Here is a 26,195-nt window from a genome sequence, read left to right on the forward strand (position 1 = left end):
CATATAATGTATGTTTTGTTTAATCAGCTCGAGAGGTGAAGCAACATGATAAGGTAAGATCAGGAAAAGAGAGACAAGGGCGTAATAACAATAATAATGATAATAAAGGGTTAACTATCAGTTTTACCTTGATATATGTCCTGATGCTTCTTTGGATTTTCACTGTCTGTTGTCTTTTCAGTTGCTGATCAATGAAGCAGTGAAATGACAAAGACTGTCACCTTCACTACCTTTATACAAATGAGCACCTGAACGCAGCAGCACAACATGCTAACAGTATCTGAGCTTCTCACCCTGAACTTAACGTCAGGAGAAAATGGCCGCTGTGTTCATGTGGTGAATGTGAGCTTCATGAAAGTGTTCCAACATTTGTGTCCATGTGGTCTCACACAAAGGGTCACCTGTTACAAGACAAACGTCACACGTGTTCAAAGTGACGACAGACGAGATGAAATTATTTCCTTCAGGATCAAAGGTCAAGATTTTATTCAAATAAACGACGACATCGTTCAAGATATAACAGAAACACAAATGAATCAAAATCATGAGTTCTTGTTTACAAGTAAATATCTTTGAGTTTTTAATCAAATCAAAGTGATGAAATCAGACTCATTAAAGAGTTTGAGTCAGTGAACAGAGTCAGTGATGTTCAGTCAGCAGAGTTTCTCTCACCTACAGAGACAACGAGGAACCGACTGACCAGAACCCAAACCCAGGATACAGAGGTTCAGTGAAGGAGGTGCTGAAGGTGTGGAGGTGGATCAGTGTGTCAGAGGAGACTCTGTAGAAGGACAGAGTGCCAGCAGGACAGTCCACATACACTGCTACTCTACCAGAGGAGGAGGGGGAGGAGGAGGAGGAGGAGGAGGAGGAGGAGAACAAGGAGAACAAGGAGGAGGAGGAGATGTTTGTTTTTATGTCATTGTGCCTGACAGAATAACCTTCATCAGAGCAGATCAGACTCCAGGACTGATCATTCTCTCCAAACACACATTCATTAATGTATCCTCTCCTGCTAATTCCTCTGTAACTCACTGATACATCAACACATCCTCTCCACTCGACCTCCCAGTAACAGCGACCAGTCAGACCAGTCCTACACAGCAGCTGAGACCAGATGTCAAATCTGTCTGGATGATGAGGATATGACTGATCCTCCCTCACATGTGTCACTGTCCTGTTGTTGTCAGACAGTTTGATGAATCTGTTCACTGTGTTTGTGTCCACTTCCAGCTCACAGGCGTCTGATGGAGAGAAGGAGACACAACACAGCTGCAGGTTATCATCTGTTCATTCAAAAACAACTTTACTGACAGTTTCTGAAAGTCAGTCAAACTTAGATTTCATGTTTAACTGTGAATATTTGGCAGCACTGAAACTCAACACTGCAGCTGTAATGAAATGAACAGTTAGTGAACATGGCAGTCAGGATGTGTGGAGCCCAGGATAAGAGCACAATCAAGTGTCAGTAATAAAAGTGCAGCACAAAGAAGCTGTGAACCATCTGCTGTCTCAAACTGTTATTAGGTCAGAGGTCACATGAAGCAGAAAGATCAGAGCTGGAAGAAACACAGTGAATGTTCTCTGCACTGATAATCAAATGTATTGATTCTTTTGATTGGATCCTGCTGCTCACTTTGTTCACTTCGTACATCTTTACAGCCACACTGACAAACACAGAAAGTTAATCCTGATTGAAATTCATCTTCAGTCAGACAATTACAAACACTGGAGCCCAACATGAGCAGCTGTGTTCTCATGAAGCAAAGTTCAAACACACTCACACTTCCTCAGACCAGGTTTCAGTCTGTGCCGTCCACCATGGTCCAACCTGGAGGAAGAAACCAGATCAGAATCTACTTCATACAGCTTCACTCACATCCTCCATCAGACAGCAAGGTCACCAGTTAGAGACAGAGAGACCGCTTCTGATTCAGCCAGTAGAGCAACATCATTTGCAGGCAACAAAACACCCACAATTCAATTATTCAAATGTACGCCTACATTAGATTTCTTCATTTCAGATCCAAATCATTTGTACAGATGTAAAACAAGCTGAGGGACAAAACATGTCTGTCTACCGTCCTGCCTGTCTCTATTTGTGTGTCTGTCTCTCTCTCTCTCTGTCCGTAGGTGTCTCTCTATGTTTTTCTTTTTTTTGTCTCTCTGTCTTCCTCTTAGTCTGTCTGTCTCTCTACGTTTCTGTCAGTTTGTCTTTCTCCAGCTGTTTTTTCTGTATTTCTGTCTGTCTCTCTCTCTATCTGTCTGTCTGTCTGTACCTCAGTGTCTCCAGTCTGCAGTGTGGATCCTCCAGTCCAGCAGACAGCAGCTTCTCTCCTGGTTCTCCTGGATGATTGTAGCTCAGGTCCAGCTCCCTCAGATGGGAGGAGCTTAGAGCCGAGGCCAGAGAAGCACAGCCTTCCTGTGTGATCAGACAGCCTGAGAGACTACACACACACACACACACACACACACACACACACGCAAACACAGACTCACACTAATCACTAACTAGCACTCACGCCCTCGTCATCGTCAGGATCACCCTGGTGGCTGAGTGATCCTTTAGCCTGCATGCCCCCCCGCAGGCCCCGTTCCTCTATTAAAATGTGTCTGATTAATGCAGATCTGTGGGTAACAAGGCTCACATATTGAATGACTTATTTTAAGGGACAGTCTGTCTCTTCTCTTCTACACTGAAACCTGACATAAACAATGTGTTGCTTTAAATGAACTGTGCCCCATGGACTGTTCAGTTATTGGGACTCCACGTCTCTCAGGCCGCGGTGGAGGTCTCACTGTGGTGTTTTCATTGATCGACCTCCTGGTCCAGCTGCTCAGTTTGTACCTGACTTCATTTTCTGACTTCTCTCATGAAGCTGGACAAAGCACTTTTAGCTGCTGGTTTAACCTGCACATTGATGATGTCACAAACTGTGGAGCCACTGAATTTCTTAATATCACTGAATCTTTGAACTTCAAGCAACATGTTTAAAGCCCCGCTCACAGGAGGGGTCACACTTTGTTCTCTGGAATAGATATTGATGATATCCGTTGTGAAGACCTACTGATCAGTGATCATTAATGTGTTGTCTTTGATTTCTGTGTGATGACCTTGTAATAATTCAACTAAACTATTTGGTTAAGGAGAACTGCACAACGCACAAAAAACAGGTTACGGGTGGAATTTCTACTTGCCGAATCTTAGAATTACTCAATATGGTCAAAACACAACACAGAACAGGAAAAAAATAATTATTAACGAAAGAGGCACATAAGTGTTGATCAACAAGAGTGTTATTGTTATATGTCAACTTAAAACAACCGACCGAGTCGGCGCCAAACAGAACGAAGAAACGGAAACAGATGCGTAAACCCCAAACAAAATTCACTCAACAATCATCAAACGTAATGCTTCAGTCCAAAAGTTTCACACAAGTACCCAAAGTTCATTAAATAAATGCTTAAAAATAATAATGTCCAAAACGAAATAATAATGTCAATGGAAAAGATTTCTTCGCCAGGGCTCTCCAAACGGTGTCTGCCAACCTGCAGCGCATACTCTATTGAAAAAAAAACATGTTCACCCTCACCACATCATACACCTAATAGACCTTAGGTTACCATTAAACCCCCCCCCCCAGGACCTAGCTTTTTCTCTACCCTGACTGGCCCTGACCATCTGGGTGCAAACTTGGCAGAGAATTTAACTAGGGCTTTGGACAATGGATGTGACCTGATCCAGACCAGATCGCCAACTACAAAGTGTACATCTTTGCGTTGTGCATTATAATATCTGGCTTGTCTGGCCTTGGCCACTCCAACATGTCTGTCAAGCTCTTTCAAAAGTTGTGTGTGTGCATGTAGTGTGCTTGGTATATGTAGATGTGCTTGGCGAAGGAGACTGATGTATGAGCCGCTCCAGAGGGCCTTAGAGGTCACGAGCCAGGGCGAGCACAGCCGGAGTCACCCCCGTGGTCTCATGCACTGCCGTGTTGATAGCCAACCGGAACTCGGGCAACCAACAGTCCCAATCTTGATGGTGATCCCCAACAAAAGAGGCAATCATGGTTTTCAAGGTCCTATGGACCCTCTCTGTTAGATTGTTCTGGGGATGATATGCTGTAGTGAGCTTTTGGGTCACGCCCCGGGATTCACACAAGCTGGACGTCAGTTGACTCGTGAACTGGGGGCCTCGATCAGATACCAGGTAGTTGGGAACCCCCCAGTGTGTGAAGATGTCATTTTTAAGGATCTGACAGACCTTTGGTGTTTTGGCATCCTTCAGGGCAAAAAGCTCCACCCATTTACTGTAGTAGTCCACAACCACCATCAGGACCGAATTCCGGGCTTTGCTTAGAGGGAAAGGTCCCATGAAGTCCACACCCAACATCTCACCAGGTGCTTTGACCTCCGTTGCCTGTAGGAGACCAGCTGGCCTGTTGTTTGACCCTTTGTACATTTGACATGTTTTACAAGCACGGACGTGACTCCAGACATCTTTGCGGACTGTTTGCCACCATGCCAACCCCAAGATTTTCAGGAGCGTCTTCATTCTTCCCAGATGCCTCCCAAATGGGCTGTTGTGAAAATAAACCAGAAAGTCTGGCACAAGAACAGCAGGAATGGCCAGCTGGTAGTTGAAACCCCCATATTTGGAAGGCACAACCTGGTACCCCACTCCTTGCTGCTGTTGATAATGAATGCGGCCTGGTATGGCCGGGGAAATGGTCTGTTCAAGGTCCTGATATAAGGAATCACTCTGCTGAGCTTTTTGAATGTCCTGCAAGGAACTGGGTAGATCAGACCAATTTGACCTAGCGACCGCAGTACATACAGTGCCTTCTTGTGGAGGAGGTGCACGGGACAGAGCATCAGGAACAATATTACAGCATCCTCACTTGTAATGGACCCGAAAGGTGAACGCCTGTAAACGTAGTGTCCATCTGGTGAGTTGGGATGATGTTTTTGGACAATTGAATGCCCAGGCCAATGCACTATGGTCAGTGAACACATCAAATGTCTCACCTTCCAGATAGTGTCGCCATTTTTCCACTGCCCACACAACCGCCAGGTATTTCTTTTCTGAGGTGGAATACCTAAGTTCAGCACCATGAAGTGCTCTGGATGCAAAGGCAACTGCTCTTTCTTCTCCTTCAATGGTCTGCATCAAGACTCCCCCCAAACCCGCATCACTAGAGTCACAGTGCACCTGAAAGCTAAGGTGCGGCCTCAGCTGTGCCAACACCAGTGGAGTCTGCAGCAGCCCCTTAAGGTGTTCAAAGGCAACTTGACACTAGGCAGACCACTCCCATGGCACCCCTTTTTTTTTAGGTTATTGAGAGGGGCCACTATGTCCGCCAACCTGGGGATGAACTTATGGTACCACCCCACCAAACCCAGGAACCTCTGGAGACTCTTCAAATCTGTGGGAGGTAGATAAGCTGCGATAGCTTCAATCTTTGCTCGGTCTACCTCCACCCCTCTACCTGAGACCACATGCCCAAGGAAAGTGAGTTGAGACTGCAGAAGGTGACCTTTTTTTACATTGAGTTAGATGGGTCTGGTGTAGCTTTTGGAACACTGCCTCAAGGTCATGCAAATGTTCCTCCGACCTGGAAAAGATGATGATATCAACAATGTACACAAAGCAGATTTTGCCCTTTAACTCCCCTAAGACGTTTTCCATCAACCATTGGAATGTAGCTCCAGCATTCCGCAAGCCGAGCGGCATGACTTTAAATTGGAACAATCCCTGATGAGTGATCATGGCGGTCTTGTGCTTGCTTCCCTCATCCATTGCCACCTGCCAGTACCCACTTTGAAGATCTAGCGAACTGAAGTATTGGGCACCTTGCAAAGACTCTAAGATTTCATGCACCAGTGGCATCGGATAGGCGTCATGATGGGTTTTGGCGTTAACTCCCCTGTAGTCTACACAGAAATGGGGTGTCCCGTCCTTCCTCGGGACCAGAACCACAGGAGAAGCCCATGAAGAAGTCGATGGCTCTATCACACCATTGTCAAGCATTTTCTTAAGTTGTTCCTATATGATAGCTTGCTTCTGAGGTGACACTCTGTAAGCTCTTCTACGCACTGGGAGCTCAGCCGTAGTCATAATCTTGTGCTTTATTACATCAGTGGAACCAGTAGACTCCGAACAAAATGCAGGCCACTTCTGCAGTAGTGGCCTGATCACTTCAGGCTGAGCTTCTATTAATGGGACTGTAGACTGTTTGAGACTGGTTTCTTCAGCCACAGCCATGTAAAAGTTAACTGCTGACTCTGCTCAACCCCACAGCAGTGCTTCCCGTGTCTTTGAGAGGAATTTAAACTCCTTTCCACCCGGCATAACAAATTTCCTCAGATGTGTTTTAAGGGTTATTTGACTCACACACATGAAGTCAAGGCCAAGTAATAAGGGCATGCACAACTGATCATCATCCAGCATGTTGATTTGTGCATTGTGGAGAGCAAGTGCATGGTTGTCCTCCCCAATGCTCTCCTGTCCTGGCCATTGGCTAGAATAAACTTAGGGATTTCACAGGGACCCAGTGTTTCCTCTGCCTTCTTCAAGATGTTCAACAGTGTTCTGCTCATCAAGTAGTATGTGTATGTCCCCTACAGGGACCACCAATAGAGCTGGGAGCCCAATTACAGAGCCCATTAAGCAACATGTGCAAGACTCTGGCCATGCTCTGTTTTTTTACCAAACCGTTTGTAGAGCGGTCAGAAGGGTTGGACTGTTGAACACGACTCCAATAGTCTCTAGACTTGCTCAAGTCCCTTTCAATAAGAGACCCCACCTTGACCATCTGGTCTACAGTAGAAACAATACCACGTAGACCACTGGCCAACCTTGGGTTGAATGCATTGAGAATGCGTCGCACAATTTCTTCTTCCGACATGTCAAGCCTCCACTTAAGGCAAAGTGCACGGTGATCATAAGCAAAGTCTCTGAGACACTGAGTGGGTGTCTGTATGTTTGAGCGAAGCTGCTCCTCAATCTCAGCTTGGTAGTCTGTAGGGAGGAAAGCTTCAAGGAACGCACTTTTAAATTTCGCCCAATTTGTTATTCTGCTGCGGGCTGCCTACCACCAGCTTCGCGCTGGCCCTTTAAGAACTGCATTCAGTGTGCCCATGAGTTCAATGTCACTCAGAGGTCTGTGAGTGTGAAAGTTCTCGCACTGCTCAATAAAGTCAGTGACATCTTTAGAACTCCTAGTCTCAACAAACTGAGGAAACTCCATTCTAATGGGGGGCCTAGCTGTGGCTGCCGGAGGAACTGGGAAAGTAACATCCCCTTCTAAAGTATGGTGGCTGGACGGGACCAACACAGCAGGAATAGAAAAACTGGTTGGCCTCCAAGAAGAATGATTTTTGTGATGGATTATTTTCAGTTCCTCTCTCCACTGTCTATCCCTCCGCTCCAGACAAGCCACCACCGTCTGATCTGCAGTCGAGCATCAATATATTCCTTAGCCTCCTTGGCCAGTGCACCAATGGCAACTCTGAGACCTTCTTCTTGATTGAGTGTGCTGCCTTCTGCTTCCTTAAGCCGATTCCCCATAACCTCAACCTTCAACTTTAGGTCTTGAAGCTGTTCTGCAAATACACCTGCCCCTGTATCCTCATAATCCTCGGACCGCTGATGTTCGTCGGGAGGCTCAAGGAACATGGATTCTAACAGGCTGGTTATGTCAGAGATGCCACTGCGATTAGGTCTAGTTGTAACATGTTGGCGAGGGTCAGCTTCAGCAGTTGGTATGAAATCCATGAGAGAAGGGGCATTTTCTCCCTCAGCAACGGTATCCCCCGCTGCTTCCTGCTGGCTTGAGGTGGTTGACATTTTTATTGAAGGAATACGTATATAAACAGAAACTGTTAATATATGTTATGTATGTGGCTAATGTATCATGACAAGAGTTAAATGTAATAAGGAAATGAGTAAAACGTGTTTGTATGTAGTAGTTGTGTATTTCTAACTCCTGGAAGTCACAATATGTCATACACCAAACCGATAAACAAAAAATGTTGTCACAGCAATTTTTTTTATTTTTATATCCCCTATGAATAACACCTATCTAAAAAACAAACTGTATCTCATTAAAGGACGCCTTGATCAGTACACACAATATTATGTTTATAGAAACAAAAAACCCAATTAAATGTCTACAGCAAGTCAAAAAATCACTGTGTGTCAAAAAACAAAAGTATAATCAACAATTAGATAATTAATCCCAAGTTCCCTGTACGGGCCACCAATCTGTAACAATTCACCCAAACTATTTGGTTAAGGAGAACTGCACAACGCATAAAAAACAGGTTACGGGCGGAATTACTACTTGCCGAATCTTAGAATGACTCAATATGGTCAAAACACAACAACAAAATTCACTCAACAATCATCAAACGTAATGCTTCAGTCCAAAAGTTTCACACAAGTCCCCAAAGTTCATTAAATAAATGCTTAAAAATAATAATGTCCAAAACGAAATAATAATGTCAATGGAGGTCCAGATGGCAGTGCAGCGAGGCGCCGCGGCTTAATGAATAAAGTTCCAAGCAACCTCACCCAGTCCGTTTAGACTCCGAGACGAGATCCCCGAATAATCCAATAGGAAAGGAAATAATCAGATTCTCCTGATCGATGACATAATCCACATTAATATTCCTCAGGAAAAGATTTCTTCGCTCGGTCTCTCCAAACGGTGTCTGCCAACCTGCAGCGCATACTCTCGCCATTCTCCCCCCGAGACGTCACTTCCCCTCTATTTATAAATTCCTGAACGTATATGAAATAAATGATTCTTGGTCCTATATGAATGTCATGTCCACAAACAGTTAAGCAATAACATTTTACAGATGTGATTTATATATGAAGGTAAAATTGATCATTGAAAAAAAAACATGTTCACCCTCACCACATCATACACATAATGGACCTTAGGTTACCATTACAACCTTTCCTGTCTTAAAAGAACACTGAATGCCAGTGACCAGTTGTCAGCACACCTCTGCTGTGATTTTCATATAAATCCCCAAATGTTGACTTTTTAATGCCGTCTTTTAATGATCATTGCTCCACGTTACTGGACAAAGAGACACCTTTAAAGGTGAGGACACGGGCTACCTGCTGTCAGTGGATAACAGAGGCTGTCTGCTGCCTGAGACCTCACTGTCACAGGTCTGAACGTCTGTGGAAGTGCATCACCTACATCTTAAAGATCTCTGGCGTTCTTTTAAAGGAGCAGGACAGGAAGCCTGGACGGATTATTTTGCTAACCTGATTTCTTCATCAAAAATAAATCCTAAGATTTCATGACACTATTTAAATCTTTGTTTCACCACCGCCCTCCACATCACCATGTTTTACTGCTGATGACTGCAATACCTTCCTTTCCTTCTGTGTTGATAAAGTGATGACTATTAGGTCCAATATGCAGCAGAACTGTCAAACTGCAGTTTGTGGCCTAAATAAAATATAAACAAATAAATACATAAAGATAAAAATAGCTCTGTATAAATATATATATTTATATGTAAATAAAACTAAACATGGCATGTAGATGAAAATAACTAATTAGTAAATGAATGGTAACGTAGTGGGCCTAATCAGCTGTTAAACGAGGTACAGCCGAAACAAACTGGAAGGAATCGACCGGCCCTGATCGAGCGCACCTGGAGCAATTAAAAGACACACACAGCATCACAGGAGCAGCACAGCAGGAATCAACAAAGAGCACGTTAACAAAGGCAGCGTTCAGGGAAAGTTGATCCACAGTGCAGGCCTCAGCCAGGCTAGCACTCTGCATGGGGGAGACACGGTGTGTGGGGGGTGTTCCAGGATTTAGTCGTAGCCATGGTAAGTCAATAAAGTTAAGTTGGTTAAGTTTCTTTAGTCAGTCCTTATAAAGCTCAAGTTATAGCACAAGACGTATCAGCGGACCCGTGTGTTGCGTTTATGCCGAAGTATTAAACCTGTTCATCATGTTTGATGCATCTTTCTATCGACGTTTTATAACGGCTCGTTGCGAGCTCGGCTGAACAGCTGAAATTAACTCCCTGCCGCGGTTCGGAGCTGCATCTCGGGGAACTTCACAAAAGGCCGAGTAAATCCTGTCTAAACCTTTTTGTCACAGAGACGCAACACTCTCCATGTGCAGTATGCACATATTGGCTAAAGGAAAGTATTGGAGGATATGATGCCATGAAAGATGTGATGCAAACGTTTGCTCTTATCAAGCAAACTGGCCTCACTAATTTATTGTAGGCTGAAGTGCACTGTATTTCTCTGAGGAAATAATTACAAAGAAGCAAGATACATTTGTTGTGTCTATAGCAAGTTATTTTCCTCTGTCTGTAACATCACATTTGCACATTAGTGGAGTATTTGGTCTTCATGGGTCACTTAGTTTTCAGATAGCCAGCTCTGTTCACTTTGAAAGAGGAACATGTCCTAAATATATTAGCTGTGTTTGTATGCCCCAGACTGTGCACACACAAGAACTGTTAAATAATGACAAATCAAATGCAATAGTGTTGACCAAAAACGAGGATATGGGTAATTTGAGATGTAGTTATTCTCTCTTCATTGGTCGTGCAGATGTAGTGATCAAATGGTTAGTAATTCATTGTACATTCATCCTGTATTATGTATTCTTGTGATGCTCTAATAGGATGAGTGAAAAGTGCATTGTTTATGTTTTTCAGATTGATAAGTTCATGTGCATATCAACTGCACCTCTGCTGTCTGCATTCTTTGCTGAGCTGGTCCGGTACTCATCACGCATGATGGAGTTTTTTCGACGCAAAGGTGGGGTGGCTGGAAGAAGAATCAGACATCTCATGGTGGCCATCTCCAAGGTTTGTTCCAAAATGGGCAAACGGACTCAACAGGCTCACTAACTCCACTGCACTTAAACAGGCTCCTCTGAGCTGCAGTCACATCTACACCTGCGAGCTGTGGTCTGTCAGCTTAAACACTTTGATTGTAGCAACGATCATAGACTATAAAAAAGGAATTCTGGTGCATTCAGGTGCACCTTTTAAACTCTGAAATCTCAATCACTACATCAAAGCGTGTGAGATTTCATGGTGCATTTAAATGCAACTTGTAAACTCAAATCTAAACTTAAATGGCCATGAAGGTTTTTAAATTTAATTTAAATTTAATTTTATTAAGATTCATCTGTCTTCACCTTCCTGTTCTTTTACTACAGCTTTTTTTAGTGACCACATTGCAATGCAAAACTGTAGACTCAAATATATTCTAGCCCTCACAATTCCATAAAATCTAAAATGATCAAATTATTAGCAGCAATTGTTATCAGCAAAGTCCAGAATATTCTTGTACAGTGACTCTGGCTTTTCTGCCTCTGCATTGGTGACAGCAGCGGCCAGAGGCATTATGTTTTCAGGTTGTGTCCCATTCTTGTGAGTGCAATATCTCAGCACTCTGGTATTATATTTTCGGACTGTCCCTACATACTACATCCCTACAGACTTCATCAGGCGATCATACTGTTCACTCTTGCTTCGGTCAGAGATGGGGAATTAATTGGTAAAATTACAGTGAACTTTTTGGTCCTAATGAAAAACCACCTTGTGTGTGTGTGGTTGCCTCAGTTTGTGTCTGATTTGGTTGAGATTGTGTATCGATGTTGAGAGACCAAAGTATTGTCCTACCACACAATAACCATACTCAACACTTAGAACTTGCAGTTTGTTATGAAGACTGTCTTTTGTCAGGATGACACAATACATACAAGACGAGCATGCATCCTTGTGCATCTACCTGAACGAAGACCATGAGAAACTTGTGAGGGATCACATGCTGAGTTACGTAAATACAATAGGTGTGACAAGGTCACATATACATATTTATTCACTTGATATGTTAAACTCACAGCTGAAAATAAGGGTGATGAAAATGATATTAGAAGGCAAAACATACATTTTAAAATCCTGAACAGTTAAAGCGTCATTTTTGTCCTTCACCTAATTTGGCATCTGCTAAACACATCAGCGTTTCGATGTCTTAAAACACTGTCATTATGAACCGTTTTGTACAGAGGTTTTTGAAAGTGTTGTGAAGAAAATTATTAAGAAATTTGCATCAAAGCAGCTGCTATTTTTTTGATTGGCTGTCACCTACTACATTTCCATGGACTGCAATAATGACTATTGACCTTATTAATGTGATCTTTTCCAGATCCCCACATTGCAGTCAGCACATTTAATATGGTCTTTCCTCCAGTCTCTTGCCACTCTTTATCTAGACTCAGAAAATGTATTTGTCTTATTTTACTCCACAGGATACAGACACAGAGGCCAAAACTTCATGGAGCAAACTGTGATGGGAGTGTATGTCATACAGAAGGAGGGTGCGGAGCCTGGAGATGTACCAGAGGGAGTTGGTGTCCTGATTGAAGGTGTGGAGGTCTTCAGTGGTTTGGAGAGCATTGTGGTTGCTTGTGCTCTGTTATTTGGACTGATGTACTGTTTGAACCTAAGCTGGTGGGTACCAGAGCTCAAATGCACTTTCAAAGTTGTGCATTCTTCTAAATCTGGATGGGTACAGGTTGTCGTCAAAGGCACAGTTCTTGAAAAACAAGCTTCAGGAGTGAACAAGTCCTTGTCCAATCCCTGCAATGCAACTTTCAAACACACTTGAACATTCAAAGTTAGAAGTCATGAACATGTCCAAAAGGACTGCTTCATTTTTTCCTGTTAAATGGACCAACTTAGATTGTTGTCTCTATGGTTAAGTCTTCCACCTCTGTGTTCAGGTGGAGCAGACACACAGCATTGTTTGATATTACTACTTGTGATTTATTCTTTGCAAAGCACATTTGTAGATTTCCTTAAAACGGTTTTGAACAGCATTGTTGAAAAATAGTGATTTGCCAAAAATATTTTGTAGGTTCCAAAGTCTATCGCTGTGTTCCTCTAATTGTTTTTTAAGAAGTTTGCCAAAAGGCACAAAGATATTTTAAGGCTGTTTATTGATAAGTCACAATTATTATTTGGGGAAATGTATTCTACTTGCATTTCTGATTTTAAAGTACAATCTTGTTGCACATACAGTGTCAAACCTTAAATCACAGAATTGCTCACATTTTGGAGCACTACTTGAAAACTGTGTTAACGCCACTACGGTTAGGGTTACACTGCATACATTGCACTGAGCTGAATGGTTCTAAATGTGCCTGTTACACTCTGCTCTCCTTTTTCCCTCTCAGTTGGTCAGCATTGGCATTTGGGTCAGTCATCCTTCAGAACAGCGTGGTTACAATCAGGACTGTTGGTTTGCACGTGGCATATAAGTAGACAGGCCTGTGGGTCGGTGCTAATGTAACTGAAGGGATGAATGGTATTAGATGGTTAAATTAGAGGAAGCTGAGACGAACATGTCAAATGCTAAATGTTAAATAGAATATTGAAATTGTTAAGTTTGTTGTTCTCATGTATGTTGCTAAATGGACCTTTGGTCATTTGATTTAAACGAACGCTTGCTTGCACTATCAACTAAAACAACACTAATTGAAACAATAAGATTGACATTAGTAAAACAGACAAAACCTGAACTTGTTCATACAACAAGGGTAGATTCTGTTGTACTAAACTGCCAAACTTAATGAACTTTTATAAGAGTAACTAAAGACAAACGTTTCAATTCAATTAAAGGGAACTAAATTGAGATAACATATTCATGTGGCGTTAAACCCACAAATCTATGTAATAGTCAAATAGCACAATGAAGATAGGCTGATTTTACTTGTTTAGTTTAGATGGAATATAGGTGGCATAATGAAATGATGTTGTAGCGTGAATCGCCTTGAAGTTAATTCTGCATCTTTTTACAAGGTATTCTGAGCACTGGAACAGACACATGCAGAGTCCGTAAGAAGAAGGCCACATGGCCTGTCCCAGGTTCTGCTGTCAGCTCACGCAGCCTGAACCTCTCCTGAAGTCCTGAGCCGTCAAGAACGGCCTTATTGTGTACTGGGCCGCAGAACGCCACCAGTATCACCCTGCTGATCCCGTGCTGCACTGAGCGTGTTGAAGAAGCTGAATCCAGCAACCTTTAAAGGAGACTTTGCACAAAAGACACTCCCGAACGACGTCTGGCAAAAAGAGAGGAAGGGGGTGAAGATGAAGATGATTCAGCTTCCTGCTGAGCCGGAGAGAGAGAGAGATGGAGAAACCCGATTCAAGCCGAATCGGCCACGAGGGACAAACGCCGTCCTGAAAAGGCCCGAGCGCCAAAAGAGAGCCTGCTGCCACACCCATCAGAGGATCATCAGGTGATACAATTACATCTCCCATGTGTTGATGCTTGATGCTAAATTAACTAGGATTCATTAACATTAAACCTAAAATCTTTTAAAATTAGAATTACTTTTGAATTGCTTCACAATCTTCCTTGGTGCCTTTTAAACTCTCAACTGCTGAACGATGCATTAGTAATTAAATCCCATTTAATTCTAAAACATCAAAGAAACCAGTCACAGATGCTTTCTACAGTGTGGTCCGTTGTCATTCACTTATTGTTCGTCGTTGTATTCATTGTCCCTGTTTATTTGTTCATTAATATTCTGTTTAGAAGTAGTTAAATAAACCATTCATTCATAAAGACCTTGATCCATGTGATGTGTGTGTATGAAATGGTAAAGTCACTGTACACCATGACCAAGAACCTCGTAGCAACCCTGAGATCAGGAGCCTAAAGTCATTAATTAACTAATTATAAGTTTGCAGGTGATGATGGACTGTTAATTGATTGATTGTTGACTTTGGGCTCACCTTTAGTCACAAAGGGGCGGATGAAGAGGATAATACAGGATTAATACAGATAGTTACATGTACTATAAATAACGCTAAAGGCTTCTAGATTTAAAAAGCTGCAGTGGGCATGAACTTTAGTTGCTTCTAATTTGAGAAATGTTCTGTATTAATTGAATAGCACTGATGCTTAATGTGTATTTTGCAGTGGTTGAAGCGGAGTGTTTCTGTCTGTATTTATAAGCGCATGTGTACATATATTTTTTCTCTCTTTCTATTTCAAAGGTTTTTCACCTGGTTACTGAAAGCTAAATGCTGATCGCTAAATGCTAACTGTTTGACTGACAACAAATGGGAAAGTTAAACATCTTAACTGAAACTAAAAGTCTGAACCTTTCAAAATAAAAGCAGAAAAAAAGACCACTCAAAGCTGCTTTTACACTACATGTCACATTCACCCTTTCACATTCACACACTGATGGCAAAGGCCAGTCTCCAATGAGGATCGATGCACATTCAATTTGAGGTTCAGTGTCTTGCCCAAGGACACTTAGACATGTGTCTGCAGCAGTCAGGGATCGAACCCCTGACTTTCAGCTTAAGAGGCGACCCACTCTACCACTGAGCCACAGCCGCCACAGTAATACCAGTGAATTGAGAACTTAAGTTTCAATTGTTTCACCTCTACTCTTCTTGTCACTCAGCAAGTCGCTTAATCCCCTGCAGTCAACAGAATATTTTTATGACTCTCATGAACAGGATGTGAAGAGAAAGCATGGGTGGAGAGGGTCCGTCATGAAGGCCTCTGCTGTGGATAATGTTCTGATGGCTCAGTTTCTCTGTGACCTCCAGAGAACATTGGGTCAGTTTTCAGAGTATGAAGCTGTGAGAAAGAGGGTCAGCACCTTCAGGTCTGAGGGCAAAGTGCTCAACCACAAAATGGTGTGTTGGTCCTTTAAGGTTGGGAGCGACTCGCTGCCTCACCTGAAGCTGTTTTAAGGTATTTGTTGTTTTGGTAACGAGTGAAGGTAAGATGGAGCGAGAGATCAGCACACAGTTTGTTTGTCATCAGCAGTGATGCAGCTGCTGTACTGGACTGTTGAGTTTGAAGGAAAGGCTCTTAATTTATTAGTTTATAAATGTTCCAACCATCATCTATTCTTCATTATAGTAGACGTGGGGATTCTTCTCTTTGGACCACTCATGATGGAGTCCAGATGAATATAACTCAGACTGTCTTAGACCAGCGTTTATATATCCAAGTCATGTTACTGAGCTATGAACATAAACACAATACTGGTGACAAGCTCCTTTGTCAGCTGACCCCTTCAGTATGCTGTTACAACCATTTTAATTACAGGGTCATTAAAAAGGACTAAAAAACCCTCAAAGTTTAACTTGTGTTATTCAGTTTCAGCTCCCTCAGTCTAGAGGACTGAGAGCTGAGAACAGAGCTTTACTGCTTTAATATGGCAATGAGCAACAATTTAAACTCAAGTGATTCATAAAAAAGTTAATTTAATTATTGATATATAAAGAAGATATGACCTCAGACCATCATTTTCACACAGCTGCACACTAACCTGAGAGTTTCCAGTTGGCAGTGTGGACTCTGTAGTCCAGCAGACAGCAGCTTCACTCCTGAATCCTGCAGGCCGTTGTTGCTCAGGTCCATCTCTCTAAGACTAGAGGACTGGGAGCTGAGAACTGAGGACAGAGCTTCACAGCTTCTCTCTGACAGATTACAGCCACTCAACCTGCCAAGAATCTCAAGTCAGCCAAATACAGATGAAATATAAAAAGACAATGAAAGCTTCGTGAGAAATCTTGTAAACTATTTAAATCCTTACCTGAGAGTTTCCAGTTGGCAGTGCAGACTCTGTAGTTCAGCAGACAGCAGCTTCAGTCCTGAATCCTGCAGGTTATTGTTGCCCAGGTCCATCTCTCTGAGACTAGAGGACTGGGAGCTGAGAACTGAGGACAGAGCTTTACAGCTTCTCTCTGACAGATAACAGCCACTCAACCTGCCAATAATCTCAAGTCAGCCAAATACAGATGAAATATAAAAAGTCAATGAAAGCATAGTGAGAAATCTTGTAAACTAGTTAAATCCTTACCTGAGAGTTTCTAGTTGGCAGTGCGGACTATGTAGTCCAGCAGACAGCAGCTTCACTCCTGAATCCTGCAGGCTGTTGTTGCTCAGGTCCATCTCTCTAAGACTAGAGGACTGGGAGCTGAGAACTGAGGACAGAGCTTCACAGCTTCTCTCTGACAGATTACAGCCACTCAGTCTGAAGAGGAATCAACAGCACATAAAAGGAAACAATCACAAACAATATTTGTTTTTTCTTAATAAAGTAAAACTACATTTAACATGGATCGTGATGTTTGCACATACAGAGCTTTGTTGGAGGCTTTGACCACTGGCAGCAGCCTCAGAAGAGCCTCCTCTGAAGCAGAGTACTTCTTCAGGTCAAACACGTCCAGATCTTTTTCTGATGACAGTAAGATGAAGACCAGAGCTGACCACTGAGCAGGAGACAGTTTATCTGTGGAGAGACGTCCTGATCTCAGGGACTGTTGGATCTGCTCCACTAGAGAGCGATCATTCAGTTCATTCAGACAGTGGAACAGATTGATGCTTTTCTCTGCAGAGAGATTCTCACTGATCTTTGTGTTGATGTACTCGACTGTTTTAATTTGGGTTTGTGAGCTACTTCCTGTTTGTGTCAGCAGACCTCTTAGGAGAATCTGATTGGTCTCTAGTGAAAGACCCAGGAGGAAGCGGAGGAACAAGTCCAGGTGTCCATTTGGACTCTTTAAGGCCTGGTCCACAGCACTCTGATGGAGAAGTTTCAGTTTACGTTTGTCTCTAAAAATTTTAGAGATCGGGGAAGTTGTTTGTTCTTCTGACATCAGATTGACACCAGAGTTGATGAACGTCAGATGGACATGAAGAGCAGCCAGAAACTCCTGAACACTCAGATGGATGAAGCAGAACACCGTGTCCTGGTACAGTCCTCTCTCCTCTTTAAAGATCTGTGTGAACACTCCTGAGTACACTGAGGCTGCTCTGATATCGATGCCACACTCTGTCAGGTCTGACTCATAGAAGATCAGGTTTCCTTTCTGCAGCTGCTCAAAAGCCAGTTTTCCCAGAGACTCAATCATCTTCCTGCTCTTTTTATTCCAGTGTTGATCCGTCTCAGCTCCTCCATCATACTTCACATTCTTCAGTTTGGACTGAACCACCAGGAAGTGGATGTACATCTCAGTCAGAGTCTTGGGCAGCTCTCCTCCCTCTCTGGTCTTCAACACGTCCTCCAGAACTGTAGCAGTGATCCAGCAGAAGACTGGGATGTGGCACATGATGTGGAGGCATCGGGATGTCTTGATGTGGGACATGATTCTGCTGGCCTGCTCCTCATCTCTGAATCTCTTCCTGAAGTACTCCTCCTTCTGAGGGTCAGTGAACCCTCTGACCTCTGTCACCATGTCAACACACTCAGGAGGGATCTGATTGGCTGCTGCAGGTCGTGTGGTTATCCAGAGGCGAGCAGAGGGAAGCAGTTTCCCCCTGATGAGGTTTGTCAGCAGCACATCCACTGAGCTGGACTCTGTGACATCAGTCAGGATCTCATTGTTGTGGAAGTCCAGAGGAAGTCGACACTCATCCAGACCGTCAAAGATGAACACAACCTGGAACTCTTCAAAGCTGCAGATTCCTGCTTCTTTGGTTTCAGTGAAGAAGTGATGAACAAGTTCCACCAAGCTGAACTTCTTCTCTTTCAGCACATTCAGCTCTCTGAAGGTGAAGGGAAACATGAACTGTATGTCCTGGTTGGCTTTGTCTTCAGCCCAGTCCAGAGTGAACTTCTGTGTTAGGACTGTTTTCCCAATGCCAGCCACTCCCTTTGTCATCACTGTTCTGATTGGTCCATCTCTTCCAGGTGAGGCTTTAAAGATGTCTTCTTGTCTGATGGTTGTTTCTGGCCTGTCTGGTTTCCTGGATGCTGATTCGATCTGTCTGACCTCATGTTCATCATTGACCTCTCCAGTCCCTCCCTCTGTGATGTAGAGCTCTGTGTAGATCTGATTCAGAAGGGTTGGGTTTCCTGCTTTAGCGATCCCCTCAAACACACACTGGAACTTCAGCTTCAGGTTAGACTTGAGTTTCCGTTGGCACACTGAAGCAACAGTTCCTGAAGAAACAAAAAACAAATGATATCAAAGAGTGGGTCCTGCAGAAAATCTCAACATTTAAGTGCCTTTAGAGCTTTTCCTCCCCCATTAGTTTTATTAAGCTCATTAGTGGATGACAAACAGGATCTGATCTGACATAGATGTGTGCATCATATTTACTTCAAAGTTTAGAAATGTAAACTTTCACTTCCTCTTTCCATCATGTTAAATCTGATCAAATCCTCTTACTGCTCTGCAGACGGTCAGCCAGCTCCTCCTGATTTATTCTCCTCAGGAAGTGCAGAGTGATCTTCAGAAAAGCATCTCTGCTGCTCCTCTGCTCCTCATCCTCACCATCCAATGCCTCCTCATCCTCCCTCTGACTCTCTAAGCATGCTGGGTAATCTGAACTCAGAACCCTCTGGACTCTCTTCAGCTCGTTCTTCACAAATGTGACGATGTTCTCCTCCAGCAGCTGGAACAGAATCAGACACTGAACATGAATATAAACTGGTTGAACACAACATGTGATCCATCAGTCGATGGTTTAGCATTTCACCTGTAGTTAATGTAGTTCATAGTAAACAGTGTGTTGTACACACCATGAATGTGGAGTCCAGGTCTGTTTGATGCTGCTGGGCTGACTGATCACTGGGAACCTCTGAGCTCTGCTGAACTCTGTGGAGAAAACATCAAGTTTAAGGACCATTAATGACACAACTGACTGAAGGTGTTCTTACATGACAACATAATGACAGGGCATATATGTAGGTTGTCTAAAAGCACCATTACACCAACATTACCAAGGCCTGAATCCTTGAAGATCATGTCTGAGCTGATTGTACCCTAAGCAGAACAGACTGAGGACTTCCACAACAGAAGGGGGGTCTAATGACAGAAGATGTTAGAGCTGTGTCGGAGGCAGAGATGGACATCATTTTGGAGGCTGATAAAAGATGAAGATGGTGACGGATCAGATGGAGGAGCTATGGGGTCTGATCCAGAGTGCTGGGCAATAGAAGTGGGTGTCCAATTTTTAAAGACGGAAAGATGGCGCGAGAACAAAACTGCCACGACAGGATTTGCCAGTGATGCAGAGGGACAGAATGGTGGCAACCAAGAACTGTGAGGGTTGGGAGTACAGAAACTGACCGCTCAAGGGATGGATCCAGACATTCCAGCAGGCTCGTCAGAGACCAGTAAGGTAAGTTGGAGAGGGTCTGATGGAGGGATTCAGGGCCAAGTGGTCTTGGAGCTGAGAAATAAAGCTGAGAATATTGTAATGAACAGCCAGGCGGATGGACAAGGATAGAGCGGGAGTCCTCAGTCGCACTGCCTGGGGGCAGGGCAGAGGCCTTCAGGAGCCGAGTGCACCAACTAGGCGTACGCCTGGGTGTAAGGTTACATCTGACTTGGAGCTGAAAGTTACGACAGACTTTAAATTACACCCTGTGCACCAGTTAGACTCGAGTCCTGTTTGTGTAACATGTGTATCTTTAATGTCTGCTATGGAGCAGGCATAAGTTTAGAAAGTCACATTTAAATCCACTTTCTGCAAGTATATTAGGGCCCATGCACCAACGGGTTGCCATGTTTTGAAATTAATGTAATAAGGGTCAAATTTGGTCAGTACATGGACAAGACATGGATGGGGTCAAACTTGCATGAGTCGCTACCAATCAGGAAGTGAACAGGAAGTGGTCTGTAACTCGGCATGTACATGTTCCAATCTGACCCAGACTTTCCATGTTTGATAAGGCTCCCAGCCTGAACATGTTGATATGCCATTATTCAGTGTCACTCCTAGTGCCACCTACTGGTGACAGGAAATACCCGGAAACGTCATCTTTTATGCTACAAGCTATTACTCTAAGACTAAACAACATATCTCTCTCAAATTTGGGTCAGTAGGGACCTTAGACCTGGATTTAGGTCTGGGGTAAAAAAACTGTGACTCTATCTCAGGAGGTGTGGTTTTGGCAGCACGGCAAAACTGCTATTACTCGGTTGTACATCATCATATCTGCACAAAATTTCATGTGCTTAATAATAGTTCCAACCTGAACACATCTATATTGAACAGTTGCATAACAGGCACAGCGCCACCCACTGGCAACAGGTAGTCACTCTTTCTACTTTTAAATGTCCAGTTCCCATCAGGATGTTTGTAAACCCTTCAGATTTGGTCAGCAACATCGAAAGACCTTTGCCATTCTCCATTTTGAAACTCATAAGTCAATGTCCTAAGCTGTTGCCATGGCGACGGGTTGTTCACCACTAACAGGAAATACATTTTTCAGGGGCTTAAAATACTGATACAGCCATGACACTGGGTAAACATGTCCCCAGTGGGGTAATGGGAAGATCTGTATAAGTTTTGTTAGTAGGCGTGGCTAAACGGCTCAGTGGCGCCCCGTGCAATTTTAAAAAAAATTCCGCCCCCACAGCTGGGTATACCTAGACTTATGAAATCAGGTTCACATATGAATGATGCCTTGACCTACAAAAATTCATTTCAGGGGTCATTCTTTAACAACCTCCTCCTAGGGCTTTCATCTGAGCCACCTAAAATTTGTCCAGTGTACAGAGGAGACATTTATGATCAATAATTGTCAAAATTCCATGTCTCACCATGAAACAGGAAGTTGCTATAAGTCAATCATACAGGGTCGTCAGTGCCTTGAACCTAACATGTCCCTGCCTGGACACTTTTCTCTCTTGGTCAGAGCGCCACCTACTGGTACGCGGTAGTAATCATCATATGACATGCATTCTTCACTTGACTGGCAATCTCACAGTTTTGTCTACACTTGGTGTTGTGTCATTTTCAGCGTTTTGTCTCTGTAACATGGAAGGCACACATTTTGCTCTGCTTTACATAGAATTTACATTGTATTGCCAACACTTGGTCTCCGAACACCCGAGAATTTAGAGCTGTTTTCACTGTTCTGTGTTTGAAAAATCAGACCGTGGCTGCAGGTTGCTCTGCGACTGCAACCCAAACCCACACGCGACACACCCCTAGGTGCATTTGGGGTGCAAGGGCCCGTTAACGCTGCTTGCAGCACTTGATTTACTTTTTTTTTGTTGTGTGTTATCCATATCTTCTGTCGATATCTTGATGGCAGAAGTTAGCAAGTGGAGACGAGTGTTGCTTAGCAACATTTACTGCTTTTCGAGTGTTCATGTGGATGTGCATCATAAGACCGGGTGCAGCTACAATGGGTGTCAGTTAGGCTTTGTGCAATCGGTGTAAATTTGAACCAAGAAGTTGGTTGTAGCTCAGTAGGACTAAAGAAAAAAGACCAATTCTTTTACGCCCAGCTGCTGCACTCGACTCCAGGTGGACATACAGGAGGTTAATCAACAGGCTTAGCCTCTCTAGATGTTGGGAAGGACGATAACAAGGTAGGCAGAGCAGGTTTTGTCAACCTAGAGGCCAGAGACAATGGGGGATACAGTTCTGCAGGCCAGCCATGAGGCTGCTCTGGAGGCCAGCCAGGGAAGCAGAACTGCTCAAGAGGTCTGTGACTGAACCACTGTGGGCTGCTCAAGTAAGTGTGTGTGTGTGTGTGTGTATGAGTGTGTGTATGTGTGTGTGTGTTTGTTAATATTTGTAGGTGTAACATTTATCATGTCAAAAACTAAAATACTGTTCTTCCCCATCTTAATGTTTCGATTGTTTAACCGTGTTTCAGATGTCTGTTTTCTTTTCTCCTGTTGTCACTGATTCTGTTGTGACGTTGTTTTGATCAGCGCTGATCAAGGAAACAGTGGTGATGTAATGAGACCGTCACAGACCCATCCTCATTAAGTTCCATGTTTAAAGTCAGCTGCTGCTCTGATTACAGGATGTGAGCTTTCAAACACACTGACATGGTTTCATCATGTTGAGCCTCATCACTGGATTTGTTGACAGGTGACTGTTATACAGGTGAACCCTGTGATGTCACCTCTGAAACAATACACTGATGAGTCATACAACACACTATGAAGCTCTGGACCCGGACACGAGTCTTTTCTCAGCAGAGACAGAAAATAATGAATGTATTTTTTATTCTTACCTTCCATCAGCAGGATGTCCAACTTTAAAGTTAATAAAGCCACCCTTAGAACAATCACTCTTCATGGACACACAGCTGGGTCCAGGAGAGTCTGGTCTCTGCTTCTGCATCCTGATACAAACAAACATTATTAGTTATAGTGAGCTGTTGTTCACCTGTTCAGCAGCAGGTGTGACCGTCAGAGAGCTGAAACTGGATAAACTCAAACTCCTCCTTTAACTCGTCTGAATAACTCAAAGTTCTGCTGTTTGGACAAACGATCACACTTTCAAACTAAAGAGAAGATCTTTCTTAACGTGCAAAAGACAGTTAAAAACAAACTGGTTACCATATCTGAGACTTTAGGGAAAGTTTAAAACTAAAGAAACTCTGGAGCAAGAATTCAGAGGAGTGTGAGCAGGGCGGTGGTTTAGCTCAGGTGCTGGAGTGTGTGCTCCATGTGCAGAGGCTACAGTCCTCACTGCAGCGGCCCAGAGTTCAACTGCACCTCAGCCCTTTGCTGCATGTCATCCCCACTCTCTCTTATTTCCTGTCTCTCTAAAGCTGTTCTACAAATAAAGACAACATGGTCATAAAATAACCTAAAATAATATTTTACATTAATATTTATTTTATAATTCTTACCTTCCATCAGCAGGATGTCCAACTTTAAATTCAATAAGAAAACCCTTAGAACAATCACTCTTCATGGACACACAGCTGGGTCCAGAAGAGTCTGGTCTCTTCTTTCGCTTCCTGTTACAAACAAACAACATCATTAGTTACAGTGAGCTGTTGTTCACCTGTTCAGCAGCAGGTGTGACAGTGAGTGTGAGTGATGATGGTGCAGTGATGTGAGTGCTGAGCTGTGACATGGAGGAGAGTCATGGACAGTTAGAGATCCTCATCTCACCTCAGAGCTTCATGTTCCCCACACAGAGAGCTTTTAGAGGGAGGGGCTCCCTCCTCTGTGTCCTCACACTGATCCATAGCAGAGCGCCCCCTGCTGGCAGAGCTGTGTCACTACAACAACACTGACAGAGTTCAGCTGCTGCAGTCACATCCAGTCACAGAGACTTTGAGCTTCAGCTGTGGATGAAACAGAGAAGATAGAGATGATTCACCTCCATCAGTCCACCTGATGTGAGGCTGCCGTCACCTCATCATGACCTCACTGTCAGTCTGCAAACATCAGATGTACCTGCAGACACCTGGAGGAGGACCCCGCCCCCATCAGGGGCCCCGTTACAACCAACCAGGAGACGTCAGAGCGGCTGCAGCTCAGCGTCAGCAGAACTAAGCAGCTGATCGTGACTCTTCTCTGTCCCTTTGTGTGAATCTCACTTTATTTAATCCAAAATAAAAGATGTGTTACTTCAGATGACAGGCGGCCATGTTGTTTTTTATGTCACCTCTAACCACTTCATTTAAACTGGTTTCTGTGTGAACTTGTTTCTGTCTTTGTTCTGCTGAAACGTCTCAATTTGTTCTCTGCAGATCAATAAAGTTTGATCTGATCAAAGGAGCTTTACTGCAGGACTTTGAGCTCATTGGACCTCATAAAGTGATAAAACCTTCAAACACACCCGACAGTTCATTGATTAACCACAATAATCAGCACATTGAAGACTTCCTGAACATCACACTGATTCTGTCATGATTTGTACGTTTGACACGTTAATAATAATCGATGACGTTCCCTCAGTTTCACTCGTGTTTCAGCTCCTCTCATGTGTCAGAGCTGCAGGTCAACATCTCACTGTTTGATTTCTTCATCAGCTCAGACTGAGCTCAGAGACAGGCCCTCACTGCTGCCTCTCACTGTCCTGTTAGCATGGTTAGCATAGCCTGCACGCTAACTGAGAGTCATTGTGCTGTCTGCACTTCTACTGTAGTCAGAGCAGCTAACGCACCTGGTGGCTAACTGTTAGCTTACAGCTCTGTTTACACTTAAACTGACTGAGAGTCTTTAAAACAGTGAAAAGTGTCACTTACCAAAGCTTCAACACGGAGAACAGATCTGCGTCTCAACAGGACGACGTCCAAGTAAAAACTCAGAACAGGAAATCCGTCTGTTCATCTCCATAGCAACAGAGATCAAAGGTCACAGCCTCTATTGCACTGAAGGAATGTTTTATCACATCATTTATGAGGAGATGTAAAAGTGTTTGTGTCATGGAGAGGCGGGCCTTCTGGAATGAATGGAGAAGTGTTTGGCACGTTAATTAACCCTGCAGGCCCACACACAGACATTTAATGAGAGAGCTTTAAAACAACAGAAGCTGAAGTCAGAGGTGTTACAGGTCTCTGTAAGATCAATACTTTTAAACTTTACAGCAGAAATAAACATGTTTACAGCCTGGTACAAAAAACAGTTTGGGTCTCTATAGCTCATTTCTCTCTTCATGACAACTGTATGTGGAGAATCTTTATACAACTCACCTGTTTACATCATATTAAGGCTTAAAGTGATGCAGCATTAGGGCCGTGGCCTCTTTGAGTGACAGGTGGGAGCTGCTAGCTGTCTCGGCTGTGGTCGAATAGTGCTTTTTGGTCAGGAAGGTTCCTAACAGAGTGAAACGACCCGGAAGTGTTTCAGTGTCAGCCATGATGACAGTCGTTTGAATTCTTTAAATGATAAGGAAAGGAGCTTCACTGCTTCCTTTATTATCTCCTTTAGGAAACACCGGACCCTCCTTTACCAGAGGAGAGGACAAAATAATGACCCACAATTCCTTGCGGCAGCAACATTTAAATGTAACACACCTCTTGGCGGTCATGAAGCACACTTATTTTCCTTTTTGATTTAATCCCCACCTCCAATCAATCAAACTGTCTTTGTGTCTCTACTGTAAGATAATACAGATTAAACCCATGTGCCTCTATGAAGTGTTGTTCTAAGCTTAATCCAAAAGGCAACTGGACTTGGTTGAAGTTCTTGAAGACGTTTCACCTCTCACTTCAACCAAGTGCAGTTGCCTTTTGGAGTAAGATTAGAATGACCGTGACCTGGATGACTGAGAACGTCACAGACTCTGAAGTGTTCTGTTGTGACGACGTTGATGAGGTTTAGGACTATAACTACAACACCATCGTTGTTTTGCTCGTCATAAATATGATCAATAAATAAATAATCATCTGTGACGGTGGAGTGTGTTAGTCTGTAGCTTTGTTTGCTTCACA

At 43.4% G+C, this 26,195-nt stretch overlaps 1 protein-coding gene across 2 annotated transcripts; it reads right to left on the reverse strand.

Moving 5' to 3' along the window:
- Positions 1-633: 633 nt before the first annotated feature.
- Positions 634-25,037, reverse strand: LOC138590819 (NLR family CARD domain-containing protein 3-like). Of its 2 annotated transcripts, XM_069661204.1 has the most exons (12): positions 25,008-25,037; positions 23,926-24,101; positions 23,658-23,768; positions 23,034-23,144; positions 19,572-19,647; positions 19,219-19,444; positions 17,186-18,989; positions 16,905-17,078; positions 16,371-16,544; positions 2,280-2,447; positions 1,785-1,831; positions 634-1,244 (listed from the first exon to the last, which is right to left on the reverse strand). In XM_069661204.1, the coding sequence occupies exons 2-12, from the start codon at positions 24,000-24,002 to the stop codon at positions 673-675; spliced, it is 3,540 nt and encodes a 1,179-aa protein (XP_069517305.1). In that variant the 5' UTR covers positions 24,003-24,101; positions 25,008-25,037; the 3' UTR covers positions 634-672. The 2 variants fall into 2 exon arrangements, with proteins under 2 accessions (XP_069517305.1, XP_069517306.1); XM_069661205.1 differs by lacking the exons at positions 16,905-17,078; positions 23,034-23,144; positions 23,926-24,101; positions 25,008-25,037 and having other exon boundaries at positions 23,658-23,722.
- Positions 25,038-26,195: the final 1,158 nt, after the last annotated feature.

Source organism: Semicossyphus pulcher, unplaced genomic scaffold (assembly GCF_022749685.1).
Source record: "Semicossyphus pulcher isolate SPU_LCO1_2020_fin unplaced genomic scaffold, fSemPul1.0.p SCAF_14, whole genome shotgun sequence".
NCBI lineage: Eukaryota > Metazoa > Chordata > Actinopteri > Labriformes > Labridae > Semicossyphus > Semicossyphus pulcher.

Coding starts and splice junctions, on each gene's coding strand:
- LOC138590819 (XM_069661204.1), bottom strand. CDS start 24,002: ATGGATCAGTGTGAGGACACAGAGGAGGGAGCCCCTCCCTCTAAAAGC. Junction 23,145..23,657: donor GGACATCCTGCTGATGGAAG/GTAAGAATTATA, acceptor TGTTTGTATCAG/GATGCAGAAGCAGAGACCAG. Junction 19,648..23,033: donor GGACATCCTGCTGATGGAAG/GTAAGAATAAAA, acceptor TTTTCTCCACAG/AGTTCAGCAGAGCTCAGAGG.